This window comes from Epinephelus fuscoguttatus, linkage group LG21 (assembly GCF_011397635.1).
Source record: "Epinephelus fuscoguttatus linkage group LG21, E.fuscoguttatus.final_Chr_v1".
Classification (NCBI taxonomy): Eukaryota; Metazoa; Chordata; class Actinopteri; order Perciformes; family Serranidae; genus Epinephelus; species Epinephelus fuscoguttatus.
The window spans coordinates 27,246,297-27,269,938 of record NC_064772.1 but is presented as its reverse complement, the minus strand read 5'-3'; the positions used below and the strand labels follow the sequence as shown (position 1 = coordinate 27,269,938).

General features: G+C 41.6%; 1 protein-coding gene across 1 annotated transcript in view; it reads right to left on the bottom strand.

The window, feature by feature from the left end:
• Positions 1–23,642, bottom strand: part of ofcc1 (orofacial cleft 1 candidate 1) — a 100,871-nt gene that overhangs the window by 25,596 nt on the left and 51,633 nt on the right. The window contains exons 20-23 of the mRNA XM_049564706.1: positions 11,008–11,259; positions 7,472–7,724; positions 6,789–6,952; positions 1,460–1,619 (exon numbers count right to left, since the gene is read on the bottom strand). Of these exons, the coding sequence (XP_049420663.1) occupies positions 1,460–1,619; positions 6,789–6,952; positions 7,472–7,724; positions 11,008–11,259 (829 nt within the window). The remainder of the gene's footprint in view (positions 1–1,459; positions 1,620–6,788; positions 6,953–7,471; positions 7,725–11,007; positions 11,260–23,642) is intronic.

Here is a 23,642-nt window from a genome sequence, read left to right as displayed (position 1 = left end):
TGTGTCATCTCCCTCTCTTTGCACCTTTCCTGTCAGTCTTCGGCTATACTATCATCAAAAAAGGCAAAAATGTCTCTCCCAAAAAAAACCAAAAAAAAACAGTCTTTGAGAAACTGCCGCTGTACTCCAATTAAGTCATTCCCTGGCTGCAATTATAGTACAGAGATGCTAAGATGCATATGACCTGAAAAGGCTGACCAATAAGAGTGGACTGGGCTAATTGAGGAGGGGGCTTAAAGATACAGGTGCTAAAATGGAGGGTTTCGGACAGACGGTGAATACATGTGTTCCAGCACAGACGGTATGAGGAGACAATTAAAGCATGTAAATATGTTCTTTCAGAAATCCAAAATACAAGTGTGAACCTAAACTTCAGCAAAGTAGGTTCCCTTTAATTACCTTGGACCTCAGAAATTATGTTTAAGTTCAGTCAAGCCTGTTTTTACTCCCCTGTAAGACAAAACAGTGCATACATTATAACAGCCAGTCTTTCACTAGAAACCAAAAAAGGACTGTAGCTTGTGGTTCCATTTTACCCCTTTACAGCCATATGAACTTGTGCAAGCAAAGAGCAAAGGAGTTAATGAACACAGAGAACACCGAGCGATGTGTGCCACTAACAAATCCTGCCGGAATAAATTAAAGGGGGCTGCAGTTTGATCGCTGTGTTCCATTTCCCTTATCTCAACAAGTCACATTTTCAATCACTATGCAAAGATTTTACATCGGGTGTAGGCTTGGTGCTAATGCACTGCCCTTCCCTGTGTCATCTCCATCGACCTGCGCTGGGCTGTCAAACATGCGACAGCCTCTCCCAAGCAATAGTAATTTCATGGGGACATACATTTATACCTGCTGGAATCATGCATTCCTCCATGTCACCGAGCTGTCCACATTAAGGGAATGCCCAGCATATGCACATGTATGCACCCCAGTGTGTGTGTTGATTGAGCAGTCTTTCTTTAATGAAATATCTTCGGAAATTGGTTTCCACAGACTAATCAGGCAGCCCGCTAGCCGAGTTTCTGTTTTGGTAATTATCTTGTACTAATTAGAATGAAGCTAAAGACCTCTGAGATGAATTCTCAGCTTTCTGAAATGTAACTAAAGAAAATGTAATGATATAAAATGAGCCTATTCTATACATCCTCTCGGACGTAATATCTTCGTTAAAGTGACCAAATTGGACATGGTATTGATGAGCAATGGGATGCCATCATGGCTGCCGTTATATGTTCCTTTCAGTATCACATTCATGTTGCCTCAGCCAGTCCTCCCTTCAAATGCCTCCCGTAGTTACAGACAACCAAATGTAATTCCTCCTTTATACACAGACCAACCTAATAGACATGTATCAGTGACCTTTTATCTCATTCTCTTGTTAAGAAAACACCCATTAGCCCAATTAATCAGGAGGGGGAGAAGAGCATCCTCTGGACAGACAGGACAGGCTGCTTACCTTGCGTCTCTCCCCATTAAAGCCTCTCCACTGCTCCGCCTTCTTGACAATGTAGCTCAGCTCCTGATTGGACAGCTCTAGGTCCTGAGGCAGGAAGTACGTCCCCTCCTTGGCTGTGAGCCGTTGAAAGACGTCTAGCATGCGCCCGTCGTTGTGGAACCTGGAAGGTGTGGTGTGAGAGAAGAAGTTAGAGGGGGGAGTGGCAGCAGGAGTGACGCCGTACTGAATCACTGTCTTTGCCCTGTAAAGGTCACATGGGGTCAAAGAAAAAAACATCTTTGCCTTGTGTCGTGATGATAATTGTGGATATCTAGCTCTGTGGTTACCCTTATGCCAAAAAGCATCCTCTTTTTTGTATTCTCGCTGGCTTTTATGGAACAGGTCAAATCAAAATGATCCCAACTTGCTGGGAGAACATATGATTCTTCTATTGATTACACAAAGCATATTTGCAGTGTGACGCTCTATAAAAGTCTAATATATCAATACAAACACAATGAAAGAGCAAAAGGAATCAAACAAATTGGCCTGTGAGTGGGAAGCACTTTGTTAACACAAGCTGTAGCAATGTCTGCGTTTGGCTGCATGTCTGCGTGGTTGTTGTACATCTGTTACTGTGTGGGAGTCAGATCCTGGGATACTCTTCAGTGTTAATGCCGAGCTTCAAAGATGGCAGATGCAACGGACGTGCTGGTTGCAGATGTGTCTGGAGAGACCAGCCTGAGTCACAAGAAAACGTTCGGCGCAGCAGAAGGCATATTGATTCATACCTCCAGATGAGCGCACAGCACCAAAGTGTTGTTTTTCTTTTGCCACACAAGGGTGCATGCAGCCAACCCCTAAAAAGAATCACCATGTCTGTAAACAAATGCCTTGGCTGACCATCAAAACCAGCAGACCTTGTGCCCTTCCATAGAGATTCTAGCCTGTCAGAGGGTAATCAACTCTCAAATAAAACCAACATCAAGGAGACGGGGATTTATACAAGACGCTGGTACGGAGCTTTGAACTCAGCATCATTCCCCATCGCTCTTGGGAGAGGCATGTTTGTAGAATCTTGACCTCAGACACAGGAATAGCATGCATTCATTTTCATCCTACACTTGAATTGTGCTTCTCATTCATTTATGCGGCATCTCTCTTGGAGGAATTCACCATCTTTCCATCTTTGTGCTTCAAAACAGGCTCATTTCCTCGGCGTTGGAAGTGCCCTGAATGTAAGTTTGTGTTACTTATATCTGGGGTTTGACCTGGATGATAAGGCTCTCATCAGCTCTTCTTCACTGTGGGGGTCACCTTGAGGACACGTGTTAACTTATGGAATACAATTTGACGGAATATTCACGACAACATGATCACGGTGGGAAAAAAAGGGAAGGGTATTTTTGTCTGGGAAACCTGCATACATTAAATGCATTTAGACTGAAAGAATTATGCAGTGTTTTCTACCTTTGACTTTACTATGAATTACTCTTTCATTGCTTAAGAATAGAATAGTATCCTCCCAGTCCCACACATATACGTACACTACATGATATGACATTTTACAAGATGTAACTGCTAGTTAATGCATGTTTCCTTTGAGAAGAGGTGCTTATGAGTGATTTGGCTAAGGCTATGGAGTATGAAGTTCCTGTTTAAACTGCATGCTGTATGTATATATACACACTAGGGATGTAACAATACATGTATTCATATTGAACCATGCAGTACAAGACTTTCAGTTTGGTATGCCCCTCCTAATCCCAAACCAAAACATTCTACTCCAATGAGACACACTGGGAGGCATGCTACGCTAAGCTAGCTTGTTTCAAGATGATCAGTACCGCCATTACAAGACAAAAATACAGGATCCTCTGATAACCTACAGGTCTGTCGTTTGGAGCCACTTTGGTTTCACTGTGAATTATACAGCTAGCTCAGTAGCACAGTAACATACACAACCCCCAAGCTGAAGCACAGGCCCCTGCACAGCAACAGACTCTCTATACCAGCCAAGACAGAAGCACACACATGGCACAGCACGAACCCCTGAACCAGGGAACAAGAGCTGCTGCGCGGTAGCCTCTAGTTCAGCAGCTAACAGCAGCTAACATTAGCACAATTCACACACCCACAGCAATGAATGTTAGTGATGGCTGTTTAGCTCGTTTTTATATGATTGTGATTTAACAGACATGTTTATTCACATATTTACTAGAGCTGGAGGGACGTAGCAAACTTGCCACTGAAACGCAGTAGCCCAATGAAACAACACTGATATCATGCGCTCTAATGTTAGTAGTAACGTAGTATTTATATTGTAGCTGGCTTGTTTAAAATGGGTCCAGTATTTACCTCGGTGACCATAGGGTGAAAGAGTCAATCGTAATCTATACTCACGTTCTCCTATTGGAGTGACATATTTTTAACAAGTATTTTCTAACATATATAATATGTTAGAAATAAATCACTAATTTTGCTTTACCCAGAATTTAATGAGCCCATTTCGGAATGACACTAATTCCTGCTTTGCAAAATAAAAAAAACCCAAAATATGTCAGCTATCATACTTTTAAAATCGAAAAAATCGTGAACCCACTGTATCATATTTAACCGAACCGTGAATTTGTGAACCATTACACCCTATACACAAATGGAAACTTGAGAAACACAGCAATTGTGTGCAGGAATGCAATTAATTATTATTTTATAGCTCTGAACCTTGTAATCATTTGGCTCTAACTCCCTAACTATCAATGTAACATCATCTTTTTGGTGTTTATGAAGTTTCAAAGAGGACAGAGATGTAAAACACATCACTGATGCGTATATTTGCAGCCAGTGAATAAAGGCTGCCTAAAATGTAATTAAAAAAGGATAACAGTCCATTCTATCTATACATATAGCCCCAGGCATTTTTTTAGAAATAGGTCACGCTCTGTGTCAGAGCCCCTTCCTTGCAGCCAATAGGAAACTGTAACCCATAAAATTATCAGCCTTGCTTCAGCCTCGTGGCCTACATTCAATACAAACCCGTGTGGCGGTTGAGTGGCAGAAGTCATTATTCCCGGCTGCTGTTTTAATATTGTCCATTTAGCTGGAGCCCGATAAGCGTCCCGCTTACTGAAATTAGATGGCACCCTCTCCTCGGCCGCCAATCTCAAACTGATTAATTCAATAAGGGTTTTCTTACATTTTGAGCCGTTAATGGAATTTGGGCTTATATGAGGGTGGGAGAACACACCTTGGATGAATACTGAGTTACATTATTCAGTAATTTATCACCCGCCCTTCTACTTTTTTTACTTCCATGCTGCTGAGAATGATGTCCTTCTATTATTTAAAAAGTGCAATAGTCATCTTTTAAACTGGAAATTTGGAATCAGTGGTTCTGCAGTGCATGTTTGAGTCCGCCCTCCCATTGCAATGCAGTGCCAATCTCTTTCTAAAACAGAGGAAAAAGGGTAATGTCTGACTCAACAGTTAGGAACCAGAAGCTCCTAACAGCTCCACCGAGGACATGAAAACTTGAACATCATATAAACCTAGCAAGTAAATGCTTCAGCATGAGTGACCTCAATCCGCAAGACTTGAGTGGAACACATAGTGCGGTGAGATAGAGTTTGTGTGTTCACCACCATGTACATGCAGTCCATTTCAATATGTATGAAACCTGCAGTGATACCAACCATGCAAAACATTCAGCCTAATCGGATAATGTAAGGGGGTTATATGTTCACGCTATATCAAAACACATCTAACTTTTGAATTAGAAACGCTTTCAATTTTCCGACCAATTGCAGAGTATGGTATGTTCAAAAAAGGCAACTGTGTGGTGTGTGTGTGTGTGTGTGTATTTCTGTGTTTGTGTCTGAGAACTCAATGTGTGCGCATGTGTGTAGATGTGTGAGGTTGATGCATAACTGCATAAGTAATTCCATGCGACTATAAAATCAAAATGGATTACATCAACATTTGTTTTCATTTTCTGTTTTTTTTTTATTTTTTGTGCTTTTCTGTGGACAGAGTAGGGGAAGAAAGATTGTGGATGGGGTGGAAAGTGGCACGAGGCTGCGGGGGTGGAAGGTTTAGAGTTATTTCTAAACGGGTGCTCGAGAATAGTAGGCTGGTGAGGGCCGGGGTGTTTCAGAGAGGGTGTTCCTCTCCATTGGCAGACTGTCCCTACAGGCTGCATCAATTCAAAAATACCCAAATGATAATTCTCAGCTAAAGCTGTGTTGTGATGCTTTTCAGCCACCAGGAAGGTCAGACACAGAGATCAAAGTCAGGGGTGAATGAGTAATTTGGAATAAAAATGGGACTGGATTCAGTGGAACCAGAACTGACTATATTTATGGGAACACGATCATCACGGTGTTTCACCAGTGATACACCATGGTACATCTTAATACTGACATGCACTGACATGAAGCTGGTTGTTCTCATAGCTTTAGTAATAGCCCCAAATTGAGTGCATTTAATTTCCTCCAACAGATTTGCACATAAAAAATACTTAAGCTTTGTTTAGACTGCCAGCCCGAATCTGTTTTGGCATATCCAGATTGTATCCAGATTGATTTCAGAAAGTCTGGACGGCTGGAAACTAAATGACTAAGTTTTGCAAATCGGATCCAAACCACACTGGCGGATTGAAAAGTGAGTCCAATCACATTTCTAAAATTGTGTGTCAGTCTGGATGCTCTGGCTGCTCAAATCGGATTTCAACGTGTCTTTGGCGTCACTTGAAACACAACAAACAACAACAATGTTAAATCCAGAATGACAGAAAGGCTGAGCAGTTCTGCACTTGACAGCACGATTATTTGAAGGGCCAAATGAGAGCCCTCCATTTCTCATGCTTACTTGTTGGGAAGCCATGTCACCAGCCTAGCTACATGATTACTAACTCCTACGTTGTTACCACAGCAACCCATGCAAATATGTCTGGATGCACAAATCCGATCAGGTCACTTTGATTTGAGAAATCTGATTTGCCTACAATGACAGGGACGTAACTCATTTTGGGTCTCAAAATAATGTTCTTTTACATGTTTGACCTAACAGGAAGTGTCAGGGTATAAACAAGGTAAGAACAAAAAAGGTCAAAAAAAAAAAAGGTCACACTATATTAAACAGTACATCTGCCAAGCAGCCGACTGACAACTGTGTTAACAATTTTCAAAAATATATTTCCTTCATCTCTGGGATAAAAACTTTTCTACTAACCTGGCTACCAAATTTTCTGCTTGTATATATATATATATATATAAATTAACATATTGTGTTACTGTAGTCTTGATTTGGTGACAATCTCTGCCATTCACAAAATGTTTCTCGACTTTCTCACCTGAGCATATTAATGGAGAGGATGGTGATGGACAGCAGGAAGAGGACTGCGTAGAGGAAGAGAGTGATGATCACTCCTGCTGCACCTGATTGGTCGGCTCGATAGAAGTGCCAGTAAAGCTTGGCTGCGTCACCCACCGGTGTGTCTGGGCTGTAGGCGAGACGCTGAGGAGACAAAGATTGAAAGAAAAGGAAAAAAAACAGACAAATCTAAAACTGTTACAAAGCTGGACATTTGCAATATGGGAAAGCTCGTGCCCAGGACAGAGACTGATCACAGGGAGATCACGTGATGGTTCTAGGACTAAGGTTCACACACTGGTCAGCTGGTGTTCCTCTCACTCTGCATCTTACATTACTGACTTTTTGAAATCACAAATTATAGGTCTAGATTAATTTCTTTGGGATAAATGGAACATGTTAAGTGTTGTCTGGTCAGACACTGTTACAACGCCATTTAAGTAGGACTTGATTTACACATCGCCTCATCAGTCCAAATCATTTCAATCTTCCTCACTGACAAAATCCAACACACTGCCAAAAAAGACACTCATCTAACCTTGCACATTTTCTTTCTCACCCTCTCCCCTCCCCCTTTTTTTGTAATCTAAAGTCACTTTGCCAAGATAAAGTGAACTCCTATTTAAAGTGCACAAGTGTCCAAGTTATTTTTAAGTGACTTACCCCGAGGACGGCGTCCACTGCAAAGACTGCCAGGGGGTCGAGGACTGTCCACACTCCCTGAGCCATGATAAACTTTGACGTGAAGGAAGGGAGTGAGCCAAATATCTGTTGACAGCCCCATCTGATCAGAACCAGCAGGAACGTTACTGCGTTCAAGGTCAGGGGACCCACCACCACCATCGCCAGCTCCTCCCGGGTGTGGAGCAGAGAACTCTGGTACACGAGGTCCACCGTGTGTGCGTGGAACTGGAATCTGGCGGGAGAGGAAACGGGAGGCGGGTGATGTGCTGTGATGTGGGCAGAGTGTGAAGTGTGTGCATGTGTCAATATGTGTGTAGCATGTTTGTGTTTGTGATGCTTTGAGGCTCAAGGGCAACTGGTTCCAGCAATTCACACACTGTGTTATATTGTTTGTGGTTGATTCTGTCATGTCTAATTAGTTTGATGACAATTAACATTGTAACTGGCTGTTTTACTAGTATGTGCTGCCTTGCATGTGATACATTTAAAGACAAATTTCATGTATAATAAGATTATCTGTATATATATCCCAAAAAACATACAGACTTTAGAAGTAACAGTATTAACACCTCTCCTGTTACTTGAGAGAGCTTTTCTGAGACCCCTATTGTAGGTTAGACTCCCCATTTACCGCAAGCCTCATGAGTTTCTTAATCTTCCCATCAGTCAGGAGGAGGTAGAGCCACTGGTGGGAGAGGAGAGGTCCAGTTTTTGCTCATTAATTTCCATCTGATTTGCTCCAAGAGTCAAGCATCTCTCAGATTCTGTCCATTAATCTGACAGTGGAGGTCCGTTGGCGTTTTATCTGAGGCAAATCTCCTAACACACAGATTCAACCCTCCAAAAGTCCTTTTAGAGCGCAGAGATTCCTTCACTGAATGACCGGTACAGAAAGAAGAGTTTCACGTTATTTTTTTTGACACTGTAAGCTTCTACTTTTTCCAGATAAATTGCACTGTTAAATCTCATTCCAACATTGACAGGGGAATATTTCATTTATAGTGAATCTTGATGTAATACAATGAAACTTTCCACTTCAATAAATTGTAACAGCATTTTGACATTGGCAGCATCATTCCGTATCAAATATTGACGGTCATGATTCCACATCAAATCAAATTTGGTGCCTCACATTTGAAATTTCAAAACGACATGTGGCACTTGTGTAATGATTGGAGCATGTGTGGTCCTATTGCCAGGCAACATGGATCTTGTTCAGCCTTGGAAAGTAACTGTGCGTCCCAACACCCAAACTATCATGCTATATAGTATCCCAGAAAAAATATTAAGCACGTCCCAGTATATACTATGTCAAATGCAGTATGGCAAAACAAAAAAAGGATGTTCTACTACATCCGGTCTGATTTTGCAGTATGCAAGCCGGCACGCTTTTATGGCTGTTCTGACCCACAATCCTCTGTGCAGCGGACGATAAGTCACATCAACAGATGTCAGCTTGACAGCTGATTGGCAGCTGTCAGAGGATGCAATGATGGACAACAGCGCATTCAAGTAACTAATGACCAGTCGAATAGTAATTATAGGAATATTGATTAAGTAAACAAATAATTATAAATATCACAAACAAAAGGATAGAAGAGAGGAGAGGAGGAGAGGAGAATTGCAGATGTAATTTCACTGTCGCAAATATAATATGTCAGAATCTACAATCTGTGCAGGTATAACTTTGAAGTTAAGCTACATACATTGCAAAGTAACAACAGCAAATTTCTCTTGGTCAGTCTTTGTCTCTGGTGAACTCTGCAAGCGCTGGTTGTTTTATCTCCAAGGTAACGGATATAAAAGCAAGAGGGTCAAAGTTCAGGGTGTAACGTTATGAGAAAGTAGTATGTCCCCATTGTGTGCATACTGCATACAACAGTACATACTTTTTAACGGCAGTTTCAGTACTGACTAAATGTAAAAAGAAAAAGTATGCAATTCGAAACGCACCCTAAGTGCATGTAAGCAAGGAAAACAAGGCACTTCTACTCCACTACATTTCAGAGAGAAATATTTGCTTTATTCCTGCCAGCTACAGTTAGTAATTATTTAGCAGATTAGATTTTACATGAGCATATAATACATGTAATAAAGTACACTTATCTACCCAACAGGACAAAAAAAGAGTATTCGCCCTTCCTGACACAGCTACAGAGATGCTGCTTAGACACTGATGCATGAGAAATAACAGTCCATATAATATATAAATATATATCAGGACAGGGGGAACTGTGCACAAGTACTTTTATACTTGTAGCTAAGTAAAATTCTGAATGCAGGACTTATACTGGAATAATTTTAGTGTGTTTTATTATTTATGTCAGGAAAAAAAAAAAAAACAAAGGAAGAAAGGAGAGCTCATAGGTGACTGAAGCAACACAGGGGCCAGAGACTCTGTTGCTCCTGGGCACACTTTGCTGTCCGCTGATGTCCGAGGGAGGACTATGGGGAAGGAGGAAGCAAAGAGAGACAGAGAGACGGAGCTAGAGAGGATGAAAAAACAGAGTGAGATAAAAACGAAAAAGGGAGGGAGGCCTGTCATCACACTAGCCACTCTGACTGTCACTTGGCCTCTCTCTCTCTCTCTCTCACTCACTGGGCACCACCAGCTCTGGCCATCGCATGGAGAGAGAAATGCTCGGAGGGAGAGCAGCAGATTTGGACATGTGGAAGTTGTCATCCGACGTTGACCCCCTCTGTTTTTGCGTTTTTGTTTTTTCACCTCCTATCCACCCCCTCAGTCCATCTTTTTTTTTTTATTCCACCACATTTTTTTCTCCCTCAGCCTCCCTCTATCACTTTCCATGATTTAATGCATGATGTTTGCACCCCCATGTTATTGTAATAAAAACCTGCTTGTATGCATGTTTGCAGCCAGCTTGTTTTATTGTGATGAATTAAATCAGCACCATATGCCATTGAGATGTGATTTAACAGTTCTGCGGTATCTTATTGCTGTTTATTATCAATGCTGTGTACCAAATAATAACAATAAATTCCTTCCAAATAATGTAGCCTTTTGGGACTTAAATCTGCATGGTAAAATCAGCAAACTCCCCCAGCAATGGTTTGTTAATATTGAGAGAGTCTTGTTAAAATGTTAATGGGGGGATTCCAAACAGATGATTTGGGCGTATCCAGTGTGTGCGTGTGCATGTTTGCCAACATACACACTCAGACACATTGCACATCCTCCTTCTCTCCTCTAGTCCTTCACTCCTCCACATCCTATTTCATAACCATACTTTGCATCTGTGTTCTCCTGAGTTTGCGAGCCTCTGTTGTGTGTGTGCATCTACAGTTTGCCTATATGTTCTTCAGTATGTAAAAGGATTTATGTCAGCAGCAATGTATGGGCTCAAAGAGTGTCTATGTAGTTCTGCTGTGTGTGCGTGTGTGTGTGTGTGTGTGTGTGTGTGTGTGTTTTTCCATACCCCCCCCCCCCCCCCCCCCCCCGTGCCCATACGAGTGTGTGTGTGCGTGCAGGGTGATATCAAAGGAAGCAAACTCACTTGTTGACAGGAACTGCTATGGCCTGGAGGTAGAGCCACTGGCTGCAGTAATGCAGGTAGAGCCTCACAAACCACATCAAAGCCAGCAGCAGCATAATGAGGCCGAGCTGCCGCACGGAGCCACGCCAGCTCCAATGCGGCTGTTGTTGCCGCGGCAACGGCAGGCCCAGCTCGGACGGCAGCATGCGGAGGGCCAGGCGGGCTCGGTCGGACAGGCATGAGGGGCAGGAACCAGATCCAGTCAGTGCTGATCTGTTTTTAGAATCAGATAACATACATAACAAACTCTTATTCTCTGGAAATGATAGTGATATTTATTCAAATAGCTTTTTACAGAGAACCTTTTCTGCATTTCCTTGTTGACTCTATCATACATAATGTTACAGTGTCATAATCAGATTAAACATGACTGATGTGAAAGAATTTCATGTGAGCAAAAACCTAAGGATTAAGATCGTTATGCATGTTTTGAATACTGGTTTTTTTTTTATCTACTTTAGACACAAGGTGATGTCAGCTCATGAGGGATTTCTTTATATTGTCATTTGCTCCAGGCACACTACTTTGAGTGTTGTTTGCATAGCCCACACTGCTACACAGTAACATCAGAAAAACGTGTTCTTGGTTGCTGGTTAATTTTCCCCTCGATTTTGGGTCATAGTCCTGTCGGGACATGTGTGGTTGTGAAGATTTTGGTTTAGAAGCTTTTACTGGTGATTTCTAATGTTAGAAAGCGCCTCTATACTTTGTTTCAGTCATTCCCCGGTTGCAATGAAGGTGCAGAGATGCTGACTGGACTTTGTCGGGAGGGGAGCTTAAAGAGACAGGCACTAAAATGAAGCGTCTCACACAGAGGGTGAGTACAGGTGTTCAAGCACGGACAGGATGAGGTGTTTTTTGAACGTTAAAGCATGTTAACATGTTCACAAAGAAACACAAAATTCAAGTATGAACTTGACAGTGCACATAATATGGGACCTTCAAACACATAATGTTCAAAAGTGTTATCCTTAAACCTTCACAATGTCTTACAACTTACACCTGTCCTGTCGTGCTTGATATTTTGCATCACATTTACAGTTAGATGCCTTGAACACAGGGTGATTAAACAGTTCCTGAGCATGGGTCACAGAGCCGATTACAACACTAGATGTTATGTTTATGTATGTTTGAATTCACAGTGCAAACACTTCCTTCTCTGTGCATCACATATAGTTTTCAAATGCATTTTTTACGATAGTCAGATGCATGCAATAAATAATAGGTAGGGAAATGTAGTATTCAAAATGACACACATGCACACACAAACAGATAGGAATCCCTTCCAGCGGTGTTCAGCTTCCCTCAGCACCTCTGCCTCCTCTGTGCCGCCCTTTGTCAGGCCTGCTCAACTATTCCCTTTCATATAGAGGGCACAGATGGAACAGTGGAGGCAAGAGGAGAGGAGAGAGAAAAATTCAAAATGTTGCAATGGGCTCATAACAGCCTAGCATTAAAAACTTCATACACACCCCATACCGCACAGTACAGCGTGCGTCTGTGTGTATAGTTAATTAGTGTGTATCGTCACAACGTGCATAGAAATCCATTTATTATAGTTTCAACATGTCAACACAAGCAAACACTGATGACCCCAATCGTCTGGCTGGCAGTAATTAGACGAAGGCTAGAGTAGGTGTGTGCAGTGGAGCTATGGTTAGCATCACAGAGTGTGACTTAAGGCCTTTGCCTGTGGACATCCCTGTGTCTCACCACTGTGTCCCAGAGCACAGTTGGAATTCACTTTGTAGTGTGTATCTAGGGAAAATGGTACACTGCCTAAAGACGAAAAACAAGAAAAAAACAGAATCAATTGTATTACCCCCCCTCCCCTTACCAAATAATTAGGCTAGACTTAAATCAGAATGCAGCATTGTGTTTTCTTCTGCTTGTATTGCTGCTGAAATGTGAACCGTCACACACAGCTGCATTTAAAACAAAAGAGATCATCTTTCCTGTTCCTGTGAGGTGGGCACAGTCTCTGAGGTGTTAAATTATTTGAAGTTATCGAGTTCCTTAGTGGATGCACACGAGAGCGGCACTGTAGCATACAGTACACGTGGGAGAACTCTGGGATTCATTCAGAAAACGCTCAGTCAACAGTTTGGGATGATAAATATTCATAGCTTGGCTGAAATAAACTTGAGCAGAGAGGATAAACATCTGGCATAAAAGTCAGCTACCGGTCAGTTCTGTGGTTGAGGTTTTAAACTACAGCGTGTGTTCCAAGTGTTGCACTGCACTCTGTGTATTTCCTGTGTGAGGTCAGTGAGATGCTCTATGTGCAAGATAATATATGCAACAGAGATGCAGGAAGAATTGCTTCAGTTGCTTTTTGATTACATGTAAATTAAATCATCTCAAGGCTTTGTTTACTGTTGTTTTTGTACTTTACTATTAATGTTACATGAAAAAGCAGTATGTGGTAAAGGAACAAACTGCCAGCTCTTTATAATGGGATGCAACAGCCTCAATGTTAATGAATGGCACTGGCAATAAGGATACGTTTAAAGTCACAATCCTGAATCTTCAGAATAAACGATTACAAGAAGCTGTTTATGACACTTTAGATTTCCAGGAGATACTGCCAAAAATAAATATTCCGGCTTTCAGTTCACTCCAACAAAAACAAGTTCTGCTGTGACGATGTTGAAAAGTGTGCAATGCCAGTGTCAAGTGTGTGTTTATACAAGGCTAACACAAACAGAAAGACGATAACGTACGAGCAAATGTCTGTCTCTGCTTCTCTATTGTGATTTTGACAAAGGCCCTCCCGTTCTGTTCCCAGCTTTATCACGACTTGCTTCAGCGTGTGGTACGAAACTGCTTTCCGCACGTCTGCAAAAGTGGAATTACAGAGTAGACAAAAAAGCAGTGTGTCACAGACACAAGGCAAGATGCTACCCTGTCAAGTGACATTAAACGAAAACAGCAAATACAACCTGACGCCCATCTTTCATATAATGAAGATATTGATGATGCATGAAAGAGGAGTATTTTTAGACGTCTTCATGTGGCGGCCTCTTCCAAAGGAAACTGGTAACAAGATGTGAAATCTGTTATCACCACTGAATTGATTTCATTATGGCACCTCCAATTACAAAAGTACAATACAGAAAAAGAGGGGAAGGCAGGGGGTGGAGGTGTGGGCTTTTTTATCTTGCAGGAACGAAGGATGTTTCACAGCTTGTCCCTCGAACGATTGATAGCATGTGGCATAGCGGGCCCAGAGATGAAACTAACCATTTAAACAGGCATGCATTGGCACATAATACTATATTTTAATTGTATATGATTCTGTGAAATCTGGGCCAGAAGCTGTTCCCTCATTATCTCAGTTTTGATATGTTTGTTGTTCATTCCCATGTCATCAAAGCACGTTGCAAAAGGACTCATCGTTCTCCTTAAACCTTGCCACAGAGTGCCAAAGCCTGTAAATCAGATTTAACTAGCGTATATCTGTCAACCATTGGAGCAAGAACCATCTCCTGGACTGGTTTTCCCAGGCTGTGTCCCTTAATGTTGAACGGCATGACAACAAACGGTAGCTGTGCGCTTAAAAATAGCACATAAAGAAAAGCAAGTACAGGCAAGTATTAAACCTCTAAGATGGCATGGGTAATGAGAGATGGAGGGGCGGGGGGGAGGAGAGGAGTACAGTGGGGTGTTACATTTTAAATAGCAGATTTATGATGGGAAGGCTCCAGGGCCGAGGAGAGTGAAGGTAACCCTCAGAATCCCTCTGCATCGCCCTGATGGCTTAAACCCTCCAGTCTAAGGCCACTTAAAGTATTGGACTTATCCCTTTATTTTGAGGATTAAGTTATTTTCTGTCACTTTCTTATTTGGGCCACCGGCATTGTTTATAAATGCACTAAAACCACACATCTCTTACCACATAGTCGAGGAACGGTTTGCTGTTGGGGAAATAGAGAAAGCGAAGATACAGTGTGAAAATAGACTTAAAAGATTGACAGATAACGTGATTGTTGTCTTAGTGGCCCAGATGCACGCAAGTTGTGGTGATTATGGAAGTGTGATTATCTGAGGTGTCAACAGATAGGACTGAAGATACCACATCTTTGTTTACATTTCATTTTTGAAGAATGCTGATAATGCATTTGTTCTGAATTGTGACAGTATCAGTCATCTGTTCTCTGTGGGTTTTACAACTAGCTCCTCTCTGGAGCATTATGGCTTTTAATGTAATTGAAAAAAAAAATGGTGAAACTTAGTTTGCAACTCGTAAACAAACATACAACTGACTCTAACAGAATACAGACAGCCTTTACTGTGTCCCATAAACACTCATATTGGCATAAAGAGTACAAGCAACAGGCGCACATACTACCAGTCGCAGTTTTAAACACTTGGTTAACATTGTGATATGGTCGCACTTAGGCACCAAATCTACTTAGCTAAGTTAGTAAGTATATCACATACGGGATGTATTTGAAGTACGTAAGATAAGTTGAAAATACAGCTGTAACTTTTAATCATATTTGCTAAAACTGTCACCACATCCACACAGAAATACAAGAGACAGATAATCCGTGAAAAAAAATCAGCTTCGTCCTCCCACTCCTTGTGCTTCTAATGGCATTTGCTAGAATATAACATAGGTCACGAAAAACAACCAATCACAGCCAAGGATTCTCTTACGCAGCTGTCAATTTTGTCAATCATCGCTTGTGAACTGTCAAAACAGACATGAGGAGAATGGAAGTGTTTCATAATCGATGCCTCCGACGAATATGCCAGATCTTTTGGCCTAACAAAATCTCCAACAATGAACTGTACAAGAAAACGGGAAGCCCAAACATCACCAAGGAGATTACGCACAGACGCCTGAGATGGCTAGGACATGTGTTGAGGATGGAGCAGGACCGCATCACAAAAGTTGCCTTAAGATGGACACCACTAGGCAAAAGAAAACCTGGGAGGCCCAAAACCACCTGGCGCAGAACTGTGACACAAGAGCTGGAACAGATGAACCTGTCATGGGGAGAGGCCCAACATGCTGCCAGGGACCGAATGCAATGGAGAATGCTCATTGAAGCCTTATGTCCCATAGGGGACAAAGAGGAGTAAGTAAGTAAGTAAGCTTGTGAACTGCGGTCAAACAGTCAAGCTAGGCAGCACTGATCAAATACAAAGCAGGACTCCGTTACTGCATTGCAGATTTCTCACCTAAGAAGTTTTCAGAAACATATTTTAGTGTACTGTTTAGCTGTGAAATGATAAAGTTTGCTATTGGGTAGTGCTTGGTTTTCAAGCTGACTGTTTCCATAATGGCCAGGTCACAAACTTCCTCATTTTACATCTAAAGAGTACAAATTAGAGTTCCTCTGTTGAGTTCCTGCAAATAATTATTAGTTAGCCAAAACCTGTATTTTAAACTCTTTGACCTCGTCAAAAAAGACATAGGCGGCAATAGCCCATCCCTATGCCAACAGTACCAACCACCTCCCTACGAGGACTTTGTTGTTCTTTAAACTACATCACCTGACTTCCCTCTTTGCTCCTGTCATAATTACTACATACAGCCACTCAATTATTACAGGTCGTCATAAGCTGCTTGCACAGACGACCCATAGTTGACAGTATTTATCCACTGTTTTGGAAGATGCTACACAGTAAACTTTATAAAAGGTCATAGCTGACCGTATACTGTATACTACATTGGAGGTTTCTGCTAATATGAAAGAAACATGCCATATTAGTTTTAAGATGCCGTATCTGCTATGCATGAAAAGCAGATATTACAGGATCAATCCACAGCCAGTAGCAGGTTGCAACTAGTGAAACACTTCATCAACTGTGTTGCATAAACATGAACAAATGGACAAACTCTATGTGTCCCAGTCCAAGTTTACATCATGTACAGATGCTGCAGTCATTCCCACAGTAGAAGCTTTAACTGCCCATTTATTTCATTTACGCAGAAGCACACAGGTTTACGTAATGACTGGCATGTAAACAGGGCTTTGCACAGGTGGGGCAAATATAATACAGGAAGCTATGAACCCTCACAAAGTGGAAATCACAAAGAAACCTGCTCCCACAAGATGTATTAAATGATAATCATTGGTTACTAAGCTGGTATCATTTTCCAAAGCACCTTGAATGTGTGTGTGTATGTGCATAAAAAAACAAGTTGAACAGAGCAGCACTATATGCCTGCAGGGCTTTTAGATAATTGAGTCATTTTTATATCATCTTGTGAGAAGTTTTATTTATACTGAAAACAAAAAAAAAAATCACAAAAAAATACAAAAAAAACTGCCTCAAAATTAACTTTGTGCTCCCTCTTTCTCTCTTTTAATTTTATTTGTTCCAAGAACAATTACCTTACCATTTGGGGGCTTTATAAGCACAGCTTTTTTACAGAGACCCTGGCAAAGCTAGAATACACATAAATGAGTTTCATTGACAAAATGGGAGCACAGTGGCAGGTATTTGGGGTGTAGTTAAAAGAGAATTATGGAATAGTGACTCAGCTGCAGAACTGGAGTCCATCATCATGTAATTAAAATAGTACAACGATGCAACACCAAATTATCAGAATTATTTGCAGCTGACAGGGAGTGGAGGAGAGCATAATCAGGAGCAGTGAAAAAAAATGTTCCACTTAATTAAGAATCCATGTTTGACTAATAGTTGGCTGCTCATTTTTACAATGAGAGGGAGGGTCTCACATGCAGGCAAGCATATGAGGGCGATGGAAAAGGCCACAAAAGTGCTCTGTGCTGCTGATCAGCTAGCAGTGGATAAAATGCAATACTGGAACAGAATCGAAAGCTCATGAAAATGTTGCATCGATAAATCTATCATATTTAATGTGAGTGGACTGGGAAGAAACAGTTACATTATCATCATCTTGGTTACTGAGGATAGGATGTGAGTTGTTTTATGTGCGAAACCAAAACCTCTATTTGGGCTTGTGAATTCTGCAGGATGATATTCAAAGGTAATTACCATCATAATGATCTGTTGATCTACATTTAATCAACTGAGATAAACACAATTCTTTTCTTATGATCAATAACAAGTAGCCTGGCAATCTCATGATGAAGACAAGACAGAAAGCAGAAATATTCTGGCACGTAACTTCCCCATTACGCTCTGTTTTTATAGGGATTAAACAAATTAGATATATTTTGTTATTAAATGAGCTTTAGAGGTGCAGATAGGAGGATTTTGTTACCTTTGGACAGAGCCAAGCTGGCAGTTTCACGTCGGTACACCAAGCTACGCTAACTAGTGCTGGTGCTAGCTTTAACCTCATATTTACCCAACAAAAATGAGATCTCTTGAGCACTTTTCCAATAACATGATAACGTGGTCAGAGAAAATAATGAAACTCAAAGCTAGATTGCTCAACTGTGACTTGTTCATTCTCATGTTATACAGTTGCAGGCTGTTCTAATGCACTGTTTGTACGCTTACCTACAAAAAGTAATGCACCACAATTCGTATATAACCCATGTAATCATAAGCCAGCAATTTGTGTATATCCCACGTAATCAGGAAGGTGATGAGGAGATCATCACAGGAGTAAAGAAGAAGGTAGTCTGGGTAAAGAGGCAGTTGGAACCATGTGAAACAAAGTAAACTATGGAGTGTTTTACAGTACGTCGTAACCACCATGTCTCTTTTCCTTAAGCTGTGAAGGAAATTTCTCCACCACACTAATATTCTTTGTTCGGTGGCGACCCTCTAAAGCTACTAGCTAAAGCACAGCTCAAGAACACAAATCTGATGAGTTTTGATCCAGCTTTGTGACTCCTGCACTGGCCAAACAAATCCCTCCAACAAAAAGGAGTGTTTTGGCCTCCCCACACACCTTGGAATAGTTTAGATATATACATGAGGTAGCCGTTTCACTGCCATGCAACATGTGGCGTTTTTATGGAGCGCCTGACTTAGCACGAGAGGGGATTAAAACATGGAAATGGCAGGTCCCTTGGTACGCCATAAACTAGGGTGGAAACATCTCAAATGCAGATGCACCTGGGATCAACAAACACACACAGGGGCTTCCCAGGCACTCGTTACTCACACAGCTACTACAGCTACCACCGCAGTCCTCGGCAATGAAGAACAGGTTGTTTTTCTCTCTATAAACTTTTTTGGGGCAGCAAGAAAACACTCAAAACACGGCGCCAGTAGATGTGTAATACACCGAATGATTAATGGAGGACAAATAATAAATGTTCTAAAGAGATCTATCCATTCTTCAATTTGGGTGAGGCGTACAGGGAAGAGTGCTGCGGAGGCTGAGTATGGGCCTCCGGAGAGTTGCATCAGTATTTAAATGGATTTCACTTCTCTGACCTTGCCTCATAACTGCAGGACATTGCCACCAGAGAGATAGAGACAGAGAGAGAATGAGGAGAGGATGGCAAGAGAAAGATGGAGGAAATTAGAGAAAGCGAGATAAAGACAGAATCATCGGGAGAGGGTGAGACAGGGAGAGGAAATAATTATAAGCCAAAGAGACTGATTAGTATGTTATATGTGTGTGTATGTAGAGAGAAAGTAAGTGGGTGATGGACACGGGAAAAAGATTTTCTGTGCCAGGACATGACCTGAAATGCCACCCAGCATCACAGAGCAGACGAGACATCTGTAGATCTCTATTCTATCGGTTTTGTCAGTGCAGGATGAAATGGCCTCTTAAAACTGCTGTTTCCACATGACTGATGAGGCTGGGAAAACACCATAAATGGGCTAAATGCCACTCTTATCTCATGTCCAGTGTGTGTGCCTCCAAACAAATATAAAGTATCCTAAGACAAACGCAAACTGTGAACTGTGGTCTCAGTGCAATTAGCAATGAAGCATGCTCTGCTTCTAAACTGGCAATGGCTAAAATAGGTGCTGATGACATCACGCTCATATATATATATACACAAATGTTAAAATCCAATTCTGATTACATCGACATCTAAGACTTGTCAGTTATATTATTAGAGCTGCCAGTCAGTGATGTTTTCCTAAAAGTTCATATTTATTTGCACAGGGTGCAGTGCATTAGTGCATGTTTGTGCTACAGTGCATTAGCTTACATGTATCTGCATGTACAAATCCACTTTTAAATTCTTGGGGACTTGTTTGTTGACTTTTGCCATCTTTTTTAGATGTTTATGTCAAACTGGGGAACAAGTGATTACAGATGGAAAAAAAGAAGAGCGTGAGGGAAGTGTCACCTCTGGCCTAGCTCTCTTTCTCTCTCCCACACACACACACAAACACACAATCATGCACAAATCACACGCAATCACTCATATGCTCTCACATATAGTTCCTGTCACTTTTTCTCTATCTGAACTCCCTCCTCCCCTCCTCTCGCTTACGTGTCTGTGGGAAACACATTCATTTGACCCAGACCACCAATGGGGCCGCAGTCAGCTCTGACTGACAGCCACATCACTGCAGATTAACCAATCATATCGCAACATGAGCCTGTCAGGGAGCTGACAGCTCTGATTTCCATAAAGGAAGCAGCACGTTGATTGTGTATGTGTGTGTCTGTGAGATCCGCAAGTGACCCAGGGCGCGTCTGGCCGCAGAAAACCCTAACATGTGCACTCTGGGCCGCGGTTGCCAGGGGCCCTCTCTTTCACAAATGCACGCTCGCGCTTGCGCATGCACACAGACAGACACATTCCTGCCCCCTCAGCACAGGAAAGCACTAGAGACCCAGGGGTGAGCAGCGCTGCCATCTCCACCCACCTCTCCTACCAGCATTACATCAGAATTGATTGACCCTTGCACTGAGTTGTGATTCGGAGCTGCAGTATGCAGGGGATTGACAGCCTGGAATTAGCTGTTATTTCAGGTGTTTTTTCTTTCTTACTCCGTCTGTTACTGCAGGCCGATCTCTCTTTCCCTCCATGAAACCTCGTGGCTCGTCTTTGGGAAGGGAGTGACACTGCAGGGTGCATGTTACCAGTGTTTCCTGCACATGATCCTGTGTAGATGAGCAGCCGTGAACAATAAACTGTACACTTTACTGCTAACCTTACACTTGCATGCAGACTCAAACAGATGGAGGGCACAGAGAGATAGAGCGACAGAGACTCGCAGTGAGTGAGTGCTCTGATAGGCTCGGTTGGGGGAAACGGGCGGAGAGGATTGTTGGTCCCCAACGAGGCGAGCTAACTGGGGGAAATTAGGTCAGTGTGTTCCCTCTGACTCCACAACAAGAACAGGCTGTGCATGTGTGTGTGCGCGTGTGTGTTTTGCTGGTGCACCTACAGCGCCATACTGCACCGCTATAGCAACATACTGTGCAGGTCTGTGCATGTCTGCGTGTGTGTTTGTGCTCGCTGCCTGCCACACATTGGCAAGGGATTAGATGTGCTACCAAAGGTCAGACCGGATTTTAATACAGGTGATTATTATTTCCACCACAAACGCTTCTACAGCTTTAACACACATTAAACAATAGTGTTTGATAACTAGCTCTGAACTTTATTTATTTTGACTCTCATCTAATTGGAACAGAAAACTAGGATGTAACTAATCATAACATCATCATCAGTAACAAAATAGTTCTGAATATTAAAAAAACGGATAAAGGTTAAGTGACATTTATCCCCAAATGGCCACACAGTCTTTTGGAATAAAAGCTTTGGGGACAGATGGAGTCAGTTCTGCAGTCATTTGGCCTCCGGAGGATGTGGATGCTCTTTTATTTTATACCTCCCACCAAGCTTTGTCTTTACTCTGTGTCTCTCTCTCTCTTCATGTCTCCTGATCAGGACAAGTCACACATACTATAATTGATATGAGATTTAGGGGGTATATTTCGATGTAATTAGAATCTTGATAATTGGACTAATTAGATCTAATTGCTATGTGAGAATGACTTTGATTAAAACAGGTTTCTCTCCTCAAAACCAGAGTAGAAAAAAGAAATAGTTGGGTGACAGTGGTGAGACAAAATGCTAAAGCTAATTGGCGATAATCACAGATGCATGAAAATCAAGCATGTTTTCCCAAAAAACGATAAACTGGATAAAAATATTTTTTAGGATGTGTGCGACTTTTAAATGTAAAATATGATGAGCAACAGTAACTTATCACTGGGCTGAGTACACTTAGTGTAAAGTACTGCTAAAGTACCCACTAAGGTGTGAAATTAATTCAGTCTGAGTATGTTTACCTTTTCTAGAAGTTGTTGCCGCACCATCCGAAAGCATTAAATTGGCCCTATCGAATTACAACAGCTGTATTGAATCAGGTGCTTTGATTTTGCTCAGTGCTATTCTGTGAGAAAAAAAAGGTGGTTAAGATTACACTTGTAGACATCAAATAAGCTGGAAGGTCGGCAGGAGCCTTTCATGCATGTTCAAACAGATAGCAGCAGCATAGGAACTCAAAAAAGAGAGAGAAGAAGAGAAGAAGAATCATTCCCTGGCTTGTTTTCATAGTCTTTTTCATTTGCCCAGAATTGACTTGCAACTGTCAATACTTGCAGTAAAAGGTGCACTGTGTTGTCTTTGAAATTGTAATTTATGGTTTACGGTTATTATGATCCCATAGAACATGTAGGGCTTTACAACTTTAAATAAAATAATTCAAAAGAGAACACAGTAAAATCTCTAAATCCACAGATGCAGAGAGGAGCTGATCCTGGCCCCAGTGAAACAAAAACTTTAAATTAAACATGAGTAAAATCATATATAATGGAGAAACCTAAACAGCTACAAGATGTATTTCGAAGTAGCTCTGCTGGTCTAGAATCAGAAACAAGAGGCGTTAGTGATATTTAAAGTACATTATTGTACCTTGAGAGAAATTATGTGACTAGATGCATATATATAAAGTGCAACTTGGCATACCCACAAAAATATTATTTAAGTTTAGGATAGTTGACTTTGTTAGACTTTGAGGTGACACCTACAGCTACACACAAGAGATTTACTCTAGTTATAAGTGTGGGCACTGCACACACTGTTGAGCTCTGTAAGACACTGACCTGCCTCATTCCAATACATTTCCTTACATTTATTTGACTTTGTGAGTAAAGTGTCCCTGGCTGTGACGTTTTAGATGCACTGTGTTAAATATTTTGTGTGATTCTCAGACTATCCTAACTGAATCTCACTGTTTCTAAGTGTTTGCTTAATAATGCATGAGCATCTGATTTGCACATTTGTGCCGGGACGCCCTATAAAAATCTCAATGAGCTCAATCTCTTGTGGCTCAATAGATGGCAGTAATATCCCTCAATCACTGCAGTATGAATCCTCATCCCACATAAAATACATGTGTACGCAGACACTGGTGCGCACACACACTGTACACAGACACAGTCGAGAAGTGATGTACACGTAAATGCAAACACACTCCCATGCACAGATGCATATACACACACAGGAAGATACAAACAGAGCTCTCAAAATGCCAGAAGAGATGGAGATGACATCATTACGGCAAATAAAATAAAAAAAAATCAGTAAACAGTTCCTTTCGTCTGCGTCTCTGTCAGTCCTCAGGTGATATAGAGAATCCCAGAATAAGTCAAACAGCACAGTGGGAGAGATGGGTGAGGGTATGACTTTGAGGCTGCAGTGTCTTTAACT